At 45.0% G+C, this 15,981-nt stretch overlaps 1 protein-coding gene across 3 annotated transcripts in view; it reads right to left on the reverse strand.

Annotated features, from left to right (window-relative positions):
* Positions 1-818: 818 nt before the first annotated feature.
* The window catches only part of MERTK (MER proto-oncogene, tyrosine kinase), a 51,650-nt gene continuing 36,487 nt past the window's right edge, over positions 819-15,981 (reverse strand). For all 3 annotated transcript variants that reach the window (XM_080998126.1, XM_080998127.1, XM_080998125.1), the window contains exons 11-19: positions 15,596-15,681; positions 14,343-14,438; positions 13,400-13,480; positions 10,916-11,008; positions 10,343-10,461; positions 6,520-6,629; positions 4,815-4,974; positions 3,700-3,836; positions 819-1,522 (exon numbers count right to left, since the gene is read on the reverse strand). In XM_080998126.1, coding sequence (XP_080854252.1) covers positions 1,021-1,522; positions 3,700-3,836; positions 4,815-4,974; positions 6,520-6,629; positions 10,343-10,461; positions 10,916-11,008; positions 13,400-13,480; positions 14,343-14,438; positions 15,596-15,681 — 1,384 coding nt within the window. In that variant the 3' untranslated portion in view covers positions 819-1,020. The remainder of the gene's footprint in view (positions 1,523-3,699; positions 3,837-4,814; positions 4,975-6,519; positions 6,630-10,342; positions 10,462-10,915; positions 11,009-13,399; positions 13,481-14,342; positions 14,439-15,595; positions 15,682-15,981) is intronic.

Below are 15,981 nucleotides of genomic sequence, written 5' to 3' on the forward strand. Positions count from 1 at the left end.
AAGCTTTGAATGAGGGATATTCTAGCTCACAGTTGTAGTCACTGTGCTGTCTTCCTTTGCAGAAGCAAGCCCAACCCTTGCTAGAGGCAGGAAGTGCCTTATACTGTCTAGCTCCCACTGACTGGGAAAGAATCCCCAGGGTTTTGGTTAGAGGATATTCCCAGCCCCATCTGCAAATGCTGGCGATTGAAGCTGGGGAACTTCTGCATTCAACACAAACCCTCTACCCTTGAACTACCATGGTACCTGGGTTCTCAAACGCCTTGGTACTCAAACGCCTTGGTTCCCAAATGCCGAAAAACCGGAAGTAAGTGTACCAGTTTTCAAACGTTTTTCAGAAGCCGAATGCCTGGTGTGGCTGTCGGCTATTGTTTCCGGGGCGCCTGCACCAATCAGAAGCCATGCCTTGGCTTTCGAACATTTCAGAAGTCAAACGGACTTCCGGAACGGATTACATTTGAGAACCAAGTTACCACTGTACAGCCCTTTCCTTGCTATTTAAAAAGAAAACAGGATTTCCATATATCCTCTTTTTCATTTTCATGGGTAGAGTCATCATAGCGATCCCTTGTTAAAAGCAGACGTCGGCAAATGCGTCCTCTTTTTTGCTCTTCAAAATACGGCAACCCTAATATGTTAACACCATGTTTGGTGAGGATAATACAGAAGCTGTGGAAGGAGCCAGAAGACAATCTGTAGGCAAAACCATATCATAGTGAACGGGGGGGGGGGGGGGGGAGAGAGAGAGAGAGAGAGAGAGAGAGAGAGAGAGAGAGAGACCAAAACCCCGTGAAAAGAGCAAATGAAAGAGACCGTCCTAATGGGGGTGTTGTTTATTAAAATATAATCTCTATAAAGATACCATATTATACAAAACAGAGATAGAACATTCTATTAATCACATGCTGTACACAAGGCTTGGAGAGCTTGCTACACAGGGCTGGCTTTGCACGGCAAGGGCAAGACAAGTCCATTCAGAACATTTCTGGCCAAAGAGCTCGGAAAGTCCTGCTCCTTCTTTCACAGCAGAATCTCAGAGTCCTCCAAAGAGTCGTCTGCGTACAGTAGTTCACTGGCTAACGTGCTGCCGACAGGAAGGGTGCTGGCCTGAGACCACAGCAGTCCGTTCTGTGAGGGTGTGTGCTGAAGCAAAGGGGTATCTTCGTCTTCTGATCTCCTCATGCTGCTGAGGTGATCTTCGTTAGCCCCACTCAAAATGTATCTGTCCCCCATCCCATTGCTGTCATGGACGTCCACGGTGACCACAGTGGTCTCTGGTTTTTGGGAACAGGACTCTATGATGTGGTTAGGGTCAAGGTCCGTGTCTATCCGGGGAAACTCGGAGTCTTCTGTCAGCTCTTCCACACTGTCCTCCATCAGGCTGGTGTTAATATAAATTACGTCCTCGGGTTCGCTGAGGGCGGGCAAACTTTCCGACAGCTTCTCCAGGTGAAGCTTGAGTTCGGAGAAGACGGGCCGCTCCGCGGGATCTGCCCTCCAACAAGAGTACATTATTTCATACCTGAGGTAGAAAGGAACAGGGTGGAGTGAAGCACGTTCTGTTTGCTTTAGAGATTTATTGGCCAAAATTCTTCCTGCCGGGGCTTACAACTTTTAAAGCAATTAAAAAATACAATAGAGTCTCACCAGAACAGCAGCAGTAAAAGCAAATACACCTGTGCCTTGGGAACAATGTTTTGGAGTGGAGAGAACAATGGAGGCTCTCTCTCTAATCCAGAGTTTCCCAAACTTGGGTCTCCAGCTCTTTTTGGACTACAGTTCCCATCATCCCTGACCACTGGTCCTGCTAGCTTAAGGATGATGGGAATCGTAGTCCAACTGGAGACCCAAGTTTGGGAAACTCTGCTCTAATCAGTAATAAATTATGGTTGCTGATGTTGACATGAGTCTGAGCTGAGGTGGTGCAGCCACCTGCTGAGGCTAAGGTGTTTTTGGCCTGGCCAGAGCTTGATTGGGAGTCCTAGGTGCGCTGCCTTTGAGTTCCATGAAAGAAGGAAGGTGGAAGACAAATAAAATAGCTCTGGGAGTGGTTTTTAATTTTACTTGGGTGTGTACTGGAGAGGAATTCTCTTTATTATTTATTAGACTCCTTATCTTTCCCTTCACCATGAGGATCCTCCAACATAGTGGAGAAGGAGATGTTATAAGGAGGAGGAGCTATAGCAGAACGATGACCCAAAGTTGCATTTTGAGGACCAAGTGGTCAAAAATGGGATATGATACCATGTATATGTAGGGACGCGGGTGGCGCTGTGGGTTAAACCACAGAGCCTAGGACTTGCCAATCAGAAGGTCGGCGGTTGGAATCCCCGCGACGGGGTGAGCTCCCGTTGCTTGGTCACTGCTCCTGCCAACCTAGCAGTTCAAAAGCACGTCAAAAGTGCAAGTAGATAAATAGGTATCGCTCCGTCGGGAAAGTAAACAGCGTTTCCGTGCGCTGCCCTGGTTCACAAGAAACAGCTTAGTCATTCTGGCCACATGACCCGGAAGCTGTACGCCAGCTCCCTCGGCCAATAATACGAGATGAGCGCCGCAACCCCAGAGTCGGTCACGAATGGACCTAATGGTCATGGGTCACTTTACCTTTATATGTATGGCACATAATACTCAGAAACATACAGGAGACAAAGCATTCAAAATGCTGGGAATCAGGAGTGGTGGAGAAGGTCAAGCGAAGAAACAAACAGACCTCAGAGCTTCCAGCTTCCCAAGCTGGCAGACTGCAGCAGTGACAATTGTCTTGAGCAAACCATTGTCTTTTGCATTACTGCCGAATCTCAGCCAAATTACAGGGAAGGGCTGTATGTAGCTCAGTGGTGGAGCATCTGCTTTGAATGCAGAAGGTCCCAGGTTCAATCCCCAGGAAGGGGTGGTTCAGACCCCTGTCTATAACCCTGGAGAGCCACTGCGAGTGAACACAAACAATACTATGCTGGACCAATGCTGGACTCAAGTATAAGCCTACTTTTCCAGGACATTTTTTATGCTGAAAAAGCCCCCCTTGGCTTATACTCGAGAGCCAGTGTGGTGTAGTGGTTAAGAGCAGTAGACTCATAATCTGGTGAACCGGGTTCGCGTCTCTGCTCCTCCACATGCAGCTGCTGGGTGACCTTGGGCTAGTCACACTTCTTTGAAGTCTCTCAGCCTCACTCACCTCACAGAATGTTTGTTGTGGGGGAGGAAGGGAAAGGAGAATGTTAGCCGCTTTGAGACTCCTTCGGGCAGTGATAAAGCAGGATATCAAATCCAAACTCTTCTTCTTCTTCTTCGGGCTGCTCCTTCCTCCCCCTCCTCCGCCTTTGCCGCGGTTGGCAGCGGAGGACGAGCAGCCTGAAAGCAGACCTTTCGGGCTGCTTGTTCTTCCTCCGCCACTGTCGCCACCAGCCTCTGCCCCTTGGCACCACCCTAGGTAGGCAGGGGGACGGGAGGGGCTGGGGAGGAGAGAGAAGCCCCCTCTGCCGTGTGCGCATGTGCATGCGCGCGCGCACACACACACACACACACACTGGCCCACCAGGAGGTTTGTGGTGTGGTGAATCGGCTTATACTCGAGTCAATAAGCTTTCCCAGTTTTTTTGTGGTAAAATTAGGTGCCTCGGCTTATATTCAGGTCGGCTTATACTCAAGTATATACATTGCTTCCTATGCATTATTACTGCAGTGAGATAAAATACTTACAACTCATCTAAGCAGCCTTCTGGCTGCTTCAGCCTGTGCCCATGAAGGAGGTAGTCGTAAATTTCATGGTTCTGCACTCCTGGATATGGAGTCATCCCTCGGGTCGCTATCTCCCACATTGTAACACCGAAAGCCCACTGCAGGGAACACAGAGATAAACATATATTTAGTTGGCGTTACAGAATACCTTGGGAAAGATTATCTCCTAAAGTGCAACCCTAAACACACTGACCTGGGAATAAATCTCACTGAACTCGGTGAGACTGATGCCCAAAGGAAGCTAGGATTGGGCTCTGTTCCCTCATACATTGTTTGAAAATTCTATTTGTGTTTGGTACAAATGCAGTGAAGCTCACATTTGGGGGTGGGTGCGTTGTAGGTGTTGTCAACTTCATCAGATGCCCTTCTGATGCATCAGAACTAGGTGCACAGGCAAGCGTCAAAACGGACATGAGTATATAAGGGCTCCTTTCTCAGTTCAAACGAATGGATAGATGTTGCATGAATTTCTCGTTTTCCCCAATCTCATATAGTATTCAGTTTGCTACATTTTCCGCACCAGTTTGCGAATTTCAGGGTGCATTTATCCTATTAGTCATACCTCGGGTTACAGATGCTTCAGGTTGTGCGTTTTCGGGTTGCGCACTGCGCTGAACCCAGAAGTACCGGAACGGGTTACTTTCGGGTTTTGGCGCTCGCGCATGCGCAAAAGCACTAAACTGCACTTTGCACATGCGCAGAAGCGCCTAATCGCAACCTGCACGTGCGCAGAAGTGGCGCTGCGGGTTGCGAACGCTACGGGTTGTGAACGTGCCTCCTGCACGGATCATGTTCGCAACCCGAGCGTCCACTGTATACACTTTTGGGGACTAATTGCTCCAAATAAAACATACTTGTGTATATTATTTCCACCAATATATTCATTTTTATGCATACATCCCCCTGATATATACTTTCTTTGGGTGACAGGAGTGGAGACGTGCATTGCAAAATTCAGACAAGGGCAACTTTCAAAGAACCGCTGTGTTCCATTTTGCATAATGTTTCAGGAAGCCTGAATTACATCGGTGTGCATTAAAATGCAAACCAAACTGAATGTCCCTCCCATTACGTACCACGTCGCTTTTTGTCGTGTAGACGCGGTCGGCGAGACTTTCTATTGCAATCCATTTCACAGGCATCTTTGCGATGCGCCCCTGCCGGTAATAATCGCCGCTGTAAATCTTCTTGGATAAGCCAAAGTCTGCCACACACACAGTCATGTCGTCCCGTAACCTGCCCATCGATTAATATGAAGTAGCATTAATACAGATTCATGTGAAAAGGACAAAGGCAACTGAAATATGTAATATTATGTGCAGGCTTCTGGAAAAGACAAAAGGCATGGCAACGATGTAGCTTTGAAACCCATGTGGTCCTTCCCACAAGGAACCCCTGGGAAAATGAAGATCTATTAAGGGATTAGGGGTTTCTAATAAGACAGTTCACAGCATTCTCACAAAACCACAACCCCTGGGAAAGCCCTTGAGGGTTAAATTAGGCCTTTAATTTTATAGCTTGGATGCACCTTTTAAATGACTCACAAACACTTCCAAAATAATAATTTGCACTGATGGGAGGTCTCCTGCCATGATCCCCATCAATCTACCCATTTATTATTCTCATGCTGTTGCTCCATTGTTTGCCTTTTTTAATTGGTATGTTCTTAATTTATATTTTATGTACGATTGCATTTTGTGCATCGACGAAAACCACCCTGAGATCACATTTACACAGTCAAAGGCTATCTACAAATTGGAGAAAACAAAATAAAATAAATTGCACAGGTCCACAGATAAATATGTTCTGGATCAGGCACAGGCAAACTCGACCCTCCAGATGTTTTGGGACTACAACTCCCATCATCCCTAGCTAACAGGACCAGTGGTCAGGGATGATGGGAGTTGTAGTCCCAAAACATCTGGAGGGCCGAGTTTGCCTATGCCTGTTCTGGATCCAGGCAGCTGCAGAAAATAAAAGTTTTTTCCCCCCTTTTAAGCCCCAAACAAGCTGCAATTGTTGGGTGAGGCCTGCTAGGATCTTTTATCGCTGCCTCAACAAATTGCTAGGCAGCAGTCTGAAAAGCTAGGAAAACCTGGGCTAGACCTGATCCAGATTCTGGCACATTTTGGGCATATCCTTTTATTTGAAGCATTTCTTCCTTGCAGTTCGGCCAAAAAGGCTCTGAGAGAGGCTTGCATAAGATCAGAGACAGTCCATGCCTGCAGGCTTACAGTCTAAAATAAATTACACCAAAGCAAACAGGGATACAGAAAGGAGAGGAAAACATGCAAACTCTGGCACCAGTTCTTAAAGTCACATGACCAGCTTGAATGGAAATAGTTTAGGAAGCGGAGACCACTTCCCACCATCACTTTTCACCAGTTCGGTGGCAACCCAGATTCTCAGATCTGGGCTCTGTAACTGGTTCATCTAGGCCAGGCCACAGAAAATTTGCAAACTTGGGAGAAGGATTCCTCTTTAATGTGCAAATTTTCTAAGTGCAGGGAGCCTTTTTGCCTCCGATAGAACATTCAAATCTGAACGCTCCCCGCAACTGCAGACTGAAGTTCCAGCATGATTATTCTGAATCTGCTCCTAAAAAGATGTTCCAAAATTCAGAAATAAAGTAGTTTCTGCTTGACTTTTACTCAAACCTGCAGATTCACAGCAAGATTAACATGCACTTTTCATTCCTCTTTCTGGAGCGGCAAAACCCAGAAAGAAGACTGAAGCTGGACTGTTTTATTAAGAGTCGAAGGAAGGAACGTAGAAACTCACATGCAGTTTCGAGCGGCCAGGTCTCTGTGGAGGAAATGCCTGTTGCTGAGGTATTCCATTCCTAGAGCAATATGGATCATAAACTTCAACAAGGTCTGCAGTGGTACATACTGGGAAAGAGGAGGAGAGATGAAAAATCATAATGAATTCAACGTATTGTTAACAACCAGCAGCAACAAGAACAATACAGTCATACCTCGGGTTGAAGTAGCTTCAGGTTAAGCATTTTTGGGTTGTGCTCTGCAGCGACCCGGAAGTAACGGAGCGCGTTACTTCCGGATTTCACCACGCATGCGCAGATGCTCAAAATGACATAACGCGCATGCGCGGAAACAGCGAATCGCGACCCGCGCAGACGCGGGTTGCGTTCACTTCAGGATGCGAACGGGGCTCCGGAACAGATCCCGTTCGCATCCAGAGGTACCACTGTAATGAAAATTAACAAACCTCCATTTTTAATCAAAGATTTAAGGCTGTTTACAAGGATAAAAGAAAACCCATTCAAGAGCAACCAAAACACATTTCCCTAAACATTTCCTAGGACAAGGGTGCCTCTCCAAATGTTCCTGGATTCCAATTTCTATCGGCCCTGGCTAGCATGAATTTTCTTAATTCCTTACCTATCAATCTATCAGGTACTTATCTATATATTCCATTTATATTCCACCTTTTCTCCAAGGTGCTCAAGGTGGCGTACATGGTTCTTAGTCTCCCCTTTTTATTTTCACAACAACCCTGCGAGGTTAAGCTGAGGAACAGTGACCAGCCAAGGTCAGCCGGTGAGCTTTGAGGCTGAGCAGGGACTAGAACCCTCCTCTCCCAGATCTTAGTCCGATGCTCTAACCGCTACACCACACTGTATCTCAGCCAACTGACGACAAAATATATCTCAGGATTCCTTGCACAACAGAAAACCTCTTCCCCAGCCAGCTCCTCACTGACCCTGTACTGAACGTACGTGCTCCTTCAGAGCTGGGCTCTAGTAAATGATAAAATGAAATTCATCCTGCTCCTTTTAGAAGAGGGAGAAATGTGGCCCCCATTTTCCATTCCAGCACAACGGCAGGCAGGATAAAGCTCTCTTTGACTATTCCCAATTACATGCAAAGACATCATTTAATTTTCCACTTGTTTGCAGCTCACGCAGATTCATATGCTTAGTTATGAACAACTCCTTTGTTTACAGCTGCTGGACAGAATCATCATTTGTTTATAGCAGGGTTCATTTCCCCTCCATATTTTCTTTAGTGAAATAAATGCAAGAAATCAAATTAAGCCATTCGTTTATCACCAAAAAGAGCACCGTCAGCTATTGTGACGATTTGCTTTCCACTGAAAGGCCCTTCAGTGGGTTGTCCTGTTTCAATAGGACTCCTTTGTGAAAACTACGGAACTGCTTTCGCCACAAAACGTAGGACAGCCAACTCTTCCAGAGACCTTGTCTCCAGAACAATTAAAGCCTTTCTCTGCTGTTCCAGTACAAGGATAAGAGTCCATCCGTTTTTGACACTAACAAGGAGGACCACAGCCTGGTCACTTACAGGAACAATCTTCCAGAAAGCTGTCATATTTCTTGCAACTGGACTTTAGCATCAGTGGGGTTTTGAACAGACATCATATTTCCTTCTGTCTGGCAAGATTGTGGCCTTTATATCTCGCCAAGTGCAACATAAGTAGGCAACACACAAAGGTCAGGAATCAGTAGCTCAGCAGATGCACACAACAAGAATGAAGTCCCAGCCCGTTCCAAACCAAGTGACAAAGCAAACTGATCTGAATACTCATTCTGCCTGGCAAAAGTACCTGTTCGCTTAAAGTTCCAGAGTGCAACATCCCTTTATCCATCCAAGGCAATTGTGAGAGGTGAGAAGAGGTTCATGGGCCAGTCTACCTTTATCCTCCACTGTCCCCCACACTGATGCCTCCATGAACCTCTCCTGCCAAACGGTATCCCTCCAGTTATTGAATTTGGCCGCTGAACCTTTGATGGAGCCCTTGTGTCTTTATAAAGCCTTCTCCACCCTTAGGGCCCCAGATATTGTTGGACTACAACAGCCATCGTCCTTAAGTCAGCATGGCTAATGGTCAGGGATGATGGGAGTTGTAGTCCAACAACATCTGGGGACCCAAGGATGGTGAAGATTGCTTTATAGGAGATGTTATTCTTGTGTGGCTGTGGCTTAAGCTCCTGTGCTGGTGCAGTCATGTGACTACGGGCAGGTGACTAACGGGATTCAGAATAGCAGCCTGCGGAAACTTTCCTGGAAATAAGCTGTGCTGAACACAGTGGAACTTTAAGGTGCTGGTTTTGACCTTTAAAGCCCTTCACGACCTAGGATCCTCGTACCGACGGGACCGCCTCTCCCGGTATGCCCCACGGAGAGCCTCAAGGTCCATAAATGGCAACACTCTAGAGGTCCAGGGCCCTAAGGAAGTTAGATTAGCTTCAACCAGAGCCAGGGCCTTTTCAACACTGGCTCCGGCTCGGTGGAACGCTCTGCCTCATGAGACCAGGGCCCTGCAGGATCTGATTTCTTTCCACAGAGCCTGTAAGACAGAGTTGTTCTGCCTGGCCTTTGGCTTGGAGCCAATTTGATTCTCTCACCCTCTTTCTTTTTTCTTTCTCCTCCTGTGATGAGGCTGCATTTTAATATTTTAATGTTTCAATATTTTAATTGTTGTATTTTAATCTTGTTTTTAAGTTGTATTCATTCAACTTGTTTTTATTATTGCTTGTTAGCTGCCCTGAGCCCGGCCTTGGCTGGGGAGGGCGGGGTATAAATAAAAATTATTATTATTATTACATAGGTTTGCACTGCATATCTCTTAAAGATCTTCATTTGTTCACCCCCCCCCCTTTTTTTACATGGAACCACAGACAAATTGTATTTTTTCCCCTCCTTAAAACAGTTTTGCTTTCTGCGTGGCACAGCATGCCTTTTGTTTTGTTTTCTCAGCTGCAGAAAAGCAATGCTAAAAATACACTGAAATGGCACAGCAGGATTCAGATCAAGCCTCTAAATGTTTTCCTGCACTGGACAGTGTTGCCGGATAAGGATCTCCTCATTTCTTAGAAGGAGGAAGCAGGGGTTTTGTTCTCTCTCGCAATACAAGCAGTACAACCTTTCCTCAGGAGGTGGCTGGACTCTCCTTCCTTGGAGGTTTTTAAGCGGAGGCTGGATGACTATCTGTTTTGGATGCTTTCGTTGAGATTCCTGAATTGCAGGGGGTTGGACTAGATGACCTTTGGAGTTCCTACACTGGCTCCCAGTACGTTTCTGAGCACAATTCAAAGTGTTGGTGCTGACCTTTAAAGCCCTAAATGGCCTCGGTCCAGTATACCCGAAGGAGCATCTCCACCACCATCGTTCTGCCCGGACACTGAGGTCCAGTGCTGAGGGCCTTCTGGCAGTTTCCTCACTGTGAGAAGCCAAGTTACAGGGAACCAGGCAGAAGGCCTTCTTGGTAGTGGCACCCACCCTGTGGAACGCCCTCCCACCAGGTGTCAAAGAGAAAAACAACTACCAGACTTTTAAAACACATCTGAAGGCAGCCCTGTTTAGGGAAGCTTTTAATGTTTAATAGATAGTTGTATTTTAATATTCTGTTGCAAGCCGCCCAGAGTGGCTGGGGAAACCCAGCCAGATGGGCGGGGTATAAATTATTATTATTATTATTATTATTATTATTATTATTATTATTTTCCTTCCAACTCTATGGTTCTATGATTCTATGAGCAATACAAGCTATTATCACATTTCTAGACAGACTCCCAGTCTTCTGTCCTACCAACAAGGCAATTCTCTCCCAAATAATTGATTACCTGTGGGCCCATTCCAAGCCTTGAGCGAAGGAGGAAGCTATGCAAATCTCCATATTTCATGAACGGGAGAATCACCATGGGTTTGGGGACGTGCTGAGAACTTGGTTCTATACACACACCTAGAAGGGATGGAAATAAAATCAGCACAGCGCTTTCATTCAACAAATGTCTGCTGGAAAACTTGAATGGGGGGTTGGTCCAGCAGAATTTCATCCCAAGGATCCCAAGGCATCTATCTCGTGAAAATGGGGAGTGGAGGGCTCCGCTTCAAATCTCCTGGTCTCCACCTGCTTAAGGGAGAAGGCAAGGGGCTTTAATCTCTGCTCATCAGATTATGAGCGGAGATTAAATCCTGAGCATGGTTCAGGGAAAACGGCCCGGTGGACCAAACTGAGCATCCCTCCTCACCCCAGCCAGATTGGTTTGCAGGCTAGATGTTCCCCAACCCTGATTTATCAGACAAAATAGCCACTACTTAGGCCTCCACAGAGATAGTGACACCCACCCACACCCCGGCCTTATGCTACGAATAAAATCTTGTCCCTGACAACTGCCACTTGTTGGTTGACCCACCCAGAAGTTTGATGACATTTGGATGATCGAAGTCTTTCATGCAAGCTGCTTCTCTGAGGAACTCTTCGATTTCTCGCTGGGAAAAACTGTCCACTGAAAAATTGCAAGAAAAGGGGGAAAAATGCTTATTACAAAGGGTAATACCCCCTTCCCCATTTTTTTTTTAAAAAATGTAAATATTCCTTTGCCTGTGGCAATTGGTCCATTAAATTTATTTTATATGGCCAAAGGATTTCACAGTGAACAACAGAGGGCAAAAGCAAGGCATTGCCCTAATATATACATTTTTTCCAGCATTTGCCAGTTTAACTATGAAAGGAAGAGGCTGCCTGGCTGGAAATTACAAAACAGACTCCCCCCTCACACACACTTTGAGTTTATTGAAAGGTCACCATATATCCAGACCAGAGTTGTTACCTAAGCAACATTTTTTTGGCACAACTAGATAGTTTGGCTGAATATTTCAAAATAGATTTTCTGTGTTCAGAAAGCAACCCTTTCACTCTGCGGCTAAATAGGGATCCAGATCTCCCAAGCACCAAAACTCTAACTTTGATCCTTACAGGATTATATATATATTTAAGATAACACCAATATAATCAGATTCTGTTGCAAATTTATTCTATGATTTTGGATTCCCAAAACCAGAAATGTGTGACTACCTCAGGTTCCAACTCTCCTTCTTTTGGGGGAATGAGGACAATTGATTCAGAGGAAGTATCAGAATGGAAGAGAGATTTGCCCTCAGAACTGGCCCTAGCCATCCCCATTGTTCCAAAAACTCTAGGGCAGGAAAAGCCCAGTTTTCTAGTAACTCCCTGGGCTCCCATTCTCAAAGCAGAGCTCATTTTTGAGGGCATGTATGTGTATTTGATGGAGGCAATCACACCAGGAATTGTGGGGTTGGGAGGGAAGCAAACTTTCGTCAAGAGAACTCTGGTTCACGGTTTAAGCAGGTCCAAAGGCCTGTCCTAAAGGCAGAAATGTTTTTGTCTGCCTGTATCCCATGCTGGAACATGGGAACAGAAGGCTTGGGAAGGCTTTAGTCAAGCTGAAACCATGTACCAGGGTGGAAAAGATACACAATTTGTTCGCAGCTGTGAGTGACCTTCACAAGACGCCCTAAGAACAATGGAAAACTGTTTCTGCCAAGTGTTCATCTCATCACCTTCTGTGTACCAATACAGTTTAGTTGTGAGCAAGGGGGAGGTTTAAAAGGAACCAATCCGTGTGTGCAGGAAAAGGTCTCTGGGATGTTGGGGAACAAAGACAATGTCCTTTGTGCTCTGGCCTCCATTTCAGCTTCATCTCTTTTCTATCCAAGCAGCTTTTCCTAACGCATTTTCTGCGCTGTAACTTTACACGTTTTGGGAACACGCACACAGAGAAGAAAACTTTGCTTTTAGATTACTGCTTGTAATAATTTTACCCAGTGTTATGTCTTCTGTGCTGAGATATGTAGGCCAAGAAGTACTTGCTGGACTTCTAAATCTAGAAGGATTTTCTATTATTTTCTATTGTAGAGGAGCTCCACAGTACTGTCAAAACTCCCTCGAAACCGTTGCCGGATTTATGTATAAGCTAAACAAGCTATAGCTTAGGGCTCCACTCTCTTGGGGCCCCCAAAAAAATTTAAAGGAAAAAAACCTGGATGTACATTCCCAAAATATAAGATAAAAAACAAATAAAATAAAACCTACATACAGCAACAGTGTTTTGTGTTGTGTAGGCTCCTGTGATGTAAGTAATAGGCCCTGCCTGTATTTCACTATTAATATACTTCTTCTTAATTGTATTTCAGTTCAACAATTACTTTGATAAAATACATATTTTGTTATGTTCAAATGGCTTTAGATACCTATTAGGCCCATAAATTTGATCGCCGAAGAATTGATGCTTTTGAATTATGGTGCTGGAGGAGACTCTTGAGAGTCCCATGGACTGCAAGAAGACCAAACCTATCCATTCTTAAGGAAATCAGCCCTGAGTGCTCACTGGAAGGACAGATCATGAAGCTGAGGCTCCAATACTTTGGCCACCTCATGAGAAGAGAAGACTCCCTGGAAAAGACCCTGATGTTGGGAAAGATTGAGGGCACAAGGAGAAGGGGACGACAGAGGACGAGATGGTTGGACAGTGTTCTCGAAGCTACCAGCATGAGTTTGACCAAACTGCGGGAGGCAGTGGAAGACAGGAGCGCCTGGCGTGCTCTGGTCCATGGGGTCACAAAGAGTCGGACACGACTAAACGACTAAAACAACAGGCCCATAAACTACCATATAGCATATATTCAACATAAAAAACAGTGACAATTTGTTGTTGAGAAAGGACAGGTGGACATATAAAGGGCCCCATTACCTTCAGTAGCTTAGGGCCTCATCAATCCTAAATGCGGCCCTGCTGGCAACACACCCAGGGGCATCTGAATGTTTCTTATGAAAAAACCAAAACAACTCTAGGCCTACCAGATCTGTTGGTACTTACACTTCATAGTTTTCACAGCTACTTTCTGGGTAGTTCCATCAGGATTGCTGAGATTCCCTTCCATGACTGATCCAAACTCCCCTAAATGAAGAAGGGGAAAAAACAGCTTGCATTTATTTCTGTCCCGCACTTAGAAATCAGTCATTAGCTTTATTGGGCTTTCTTAAGTAATGTTTCATTCTGGATGGTTTTATTTGATGTTTTAAGTATACGCTGCACACCGCTTTGAGATTTTAAAATTAAAAATATAAAGCGGTACAGAAATGAAAAGAAATGAAAAAAGTGGAAAGAAGCAGAGGTCCCAGCAAAGGAAGAATGGATACAAAAACTTATGGAATATGCAGAAATGGCGGAAATATGCAGAAACCTACCGGAAGAATAAGAAATCAAGATAACAAACTTTTTAATGAAAGAATGGAAATGGTTTATTGAATATTTACAGATAAATTGCAAACAGATAAAAAACATTGGCAGGATTATTGTAATAACCTGCAGTTTCACAAGAGTATATATTTAAAGTAGATAATTAAATGAGGAGATTAAATGAATTTGGATATGCGGAAGATATTAAAAAATAAATTTAAGGAACCGCAGAAAGAGGGGGAAGGAAGGATGTCAAACTTTGAAATATTAAATTGATTGTAAAACTATTGAAATGTATAAACTTGAAAAGTAGAAATAAAAACTTTTTTAAAATAATGAAATGAAATGAAGTAATGAAATGTAATGAAATGATGATAATGAATTTAATAATGATGATGATGATGTAGCCTTTCCTGTGAGTTAAGTGTGCTTCAACCCTTTGATGTTTTCCCAGGGAGCAAGTCTGGTCTTGTAGATGTTAAGGGAGCTAGATTTCACCTTGCCCAGCAGAGGGCAAGCAGGAGCTTTCTCCTGCCAGTCTGGGGAGCAGAAGGACTCACTTAGGGTTTCCCATTCTTACCTTCTCCCAAGATCTTCCCTAGAGCCAGGTTGGTCCTAACAATCACAACATCCTGGAGTTTCTCCTGTAGCTCTTCGCTCACACCAAGGCTGCCCACTGCAAGAGAGGCCTTCTGATGAGTTGGGGAAAAGGGAGACGGCACACATTTTGATTCAAAAGCCTAAGACAACCAGAGGACACCTGCTGGCACCCAAGGAAGCGGGGGGCCTCTTTTATGCTTTAACTCATTGGTAGGCAAACTAAGGCCCGGGGCCCAATCACCTTCTAAATCCGGCCCACGGACGGTCCAGGAATCAGCGTGTTTTTACATGAGTAGAATGTGTCCTTTTATTTCAAACGCATCTCTGGGTTATTTGTGGGGCATAGGAATTCGTTCATCCCCCCCCCTAAAAAAAATATAGTCCGGCCCCCCACAAGGTCTGAGGGACAGTGGACTGGCCCCCTGCTGAAAAAGTTTGCTGACCCCTGCTTTAACTTTAGCTTGGTCAACACCAAGCTGCAAAGTTACGTAGTACAGCTTTTCCTTGACTATTCTACTTCAGAGCAGGGGTGAATAATCTAGTGACTGACTGACCCTTGAGAGGGGGATTTTCTCTTCCTTACCAAAAAAGAAAAGTAGAGTATCAGCAAGTGACTTATAAAACTTTAAGAGCGTCTAGCATAACATAGATAAAAGCCATACAAAAAACCCATAAGGCAGGCAGCAGCAATGTACATATATATCTCCATCAATAAGCACCATCAACCGCTAAACGCCTGGGAGAAGACATACGTTTTACTTGACAACAAAAGGATACTAATGATGGTGCTGGGGGGGGGGAATCTCTCTAGGGGTCCTCCACAAGTGAGGAGCCACCACTGAAAAGGCCCTGTCTATCATTGTCACCCTCTGTGCCTCCATCTTGGAGGGGGCACCCAGAGGGCGGCCTCAGATAAATAATTTTAATCCACCAAATGCGTTACAGCGGTACCTCAGGTTAAGTACTTAATGCGTTCCGGAGGTCCGTTCTTAACTTGAAGCACCGCTTTAGCTAATAGGGCCTCCTGCTGCCGCTGCGCCGCCGGAGCACGATTTCTGTTCTCATCCTGAAGCAAAGTTCTTAACCCAAGGTACTATTTCTGGGTTAGCGGAGTCTGTAACCTGAAGCGTATGTAACCTGAAGCGTATGTTACCTGAGGTACCACTGTTTTTTGTTTTTTTAAAATAAAGAAACAAAACATTAAGCAGCTGTAGTGACACATCCAAAACTTACGTGTCAGTTCAACAGCTCTGCGGCCGTAGGACTTCTTTGCTCTGTAATTTACAGCCAGTTCTGACTCATCACTGCTGAAGGCGTACCTAAGAGCGGGTGGGTGGACAGAAAGAACAACATTGTCATGGCACTGTAACAGTATTCCCCTCAGCCTGAATTTTATGGAAAGCACGGAATTCACAGCTGCAGAACGAGGCCAGGGGGTCGTCACAGACAGGTGTTGGGCTCACAATGAATTAAAAACAATAGGAAACGTCACTATTCTCATGTTTTTCCTTTGAATGGCTTGACCGATACACTCAATTCCATTACTTTATCTCGAATAGACTCCTGAATTAAACTTGACTATGAAAGAATGCTGAGTCACTCAGCTATTTTGGGGCAGG

This window comes from Podarcis pityusensis (genome assembly GCF_964106645.2).
Source record: "Podarcis pityusensis genome assembly, chromosome: 3".
Lineage (NCBI taxonomy): Eukaryota > Metazoa > Chordata > Lepidosauria > Squamata > Lacertidae > Podarcis > Podarcis pityusensis.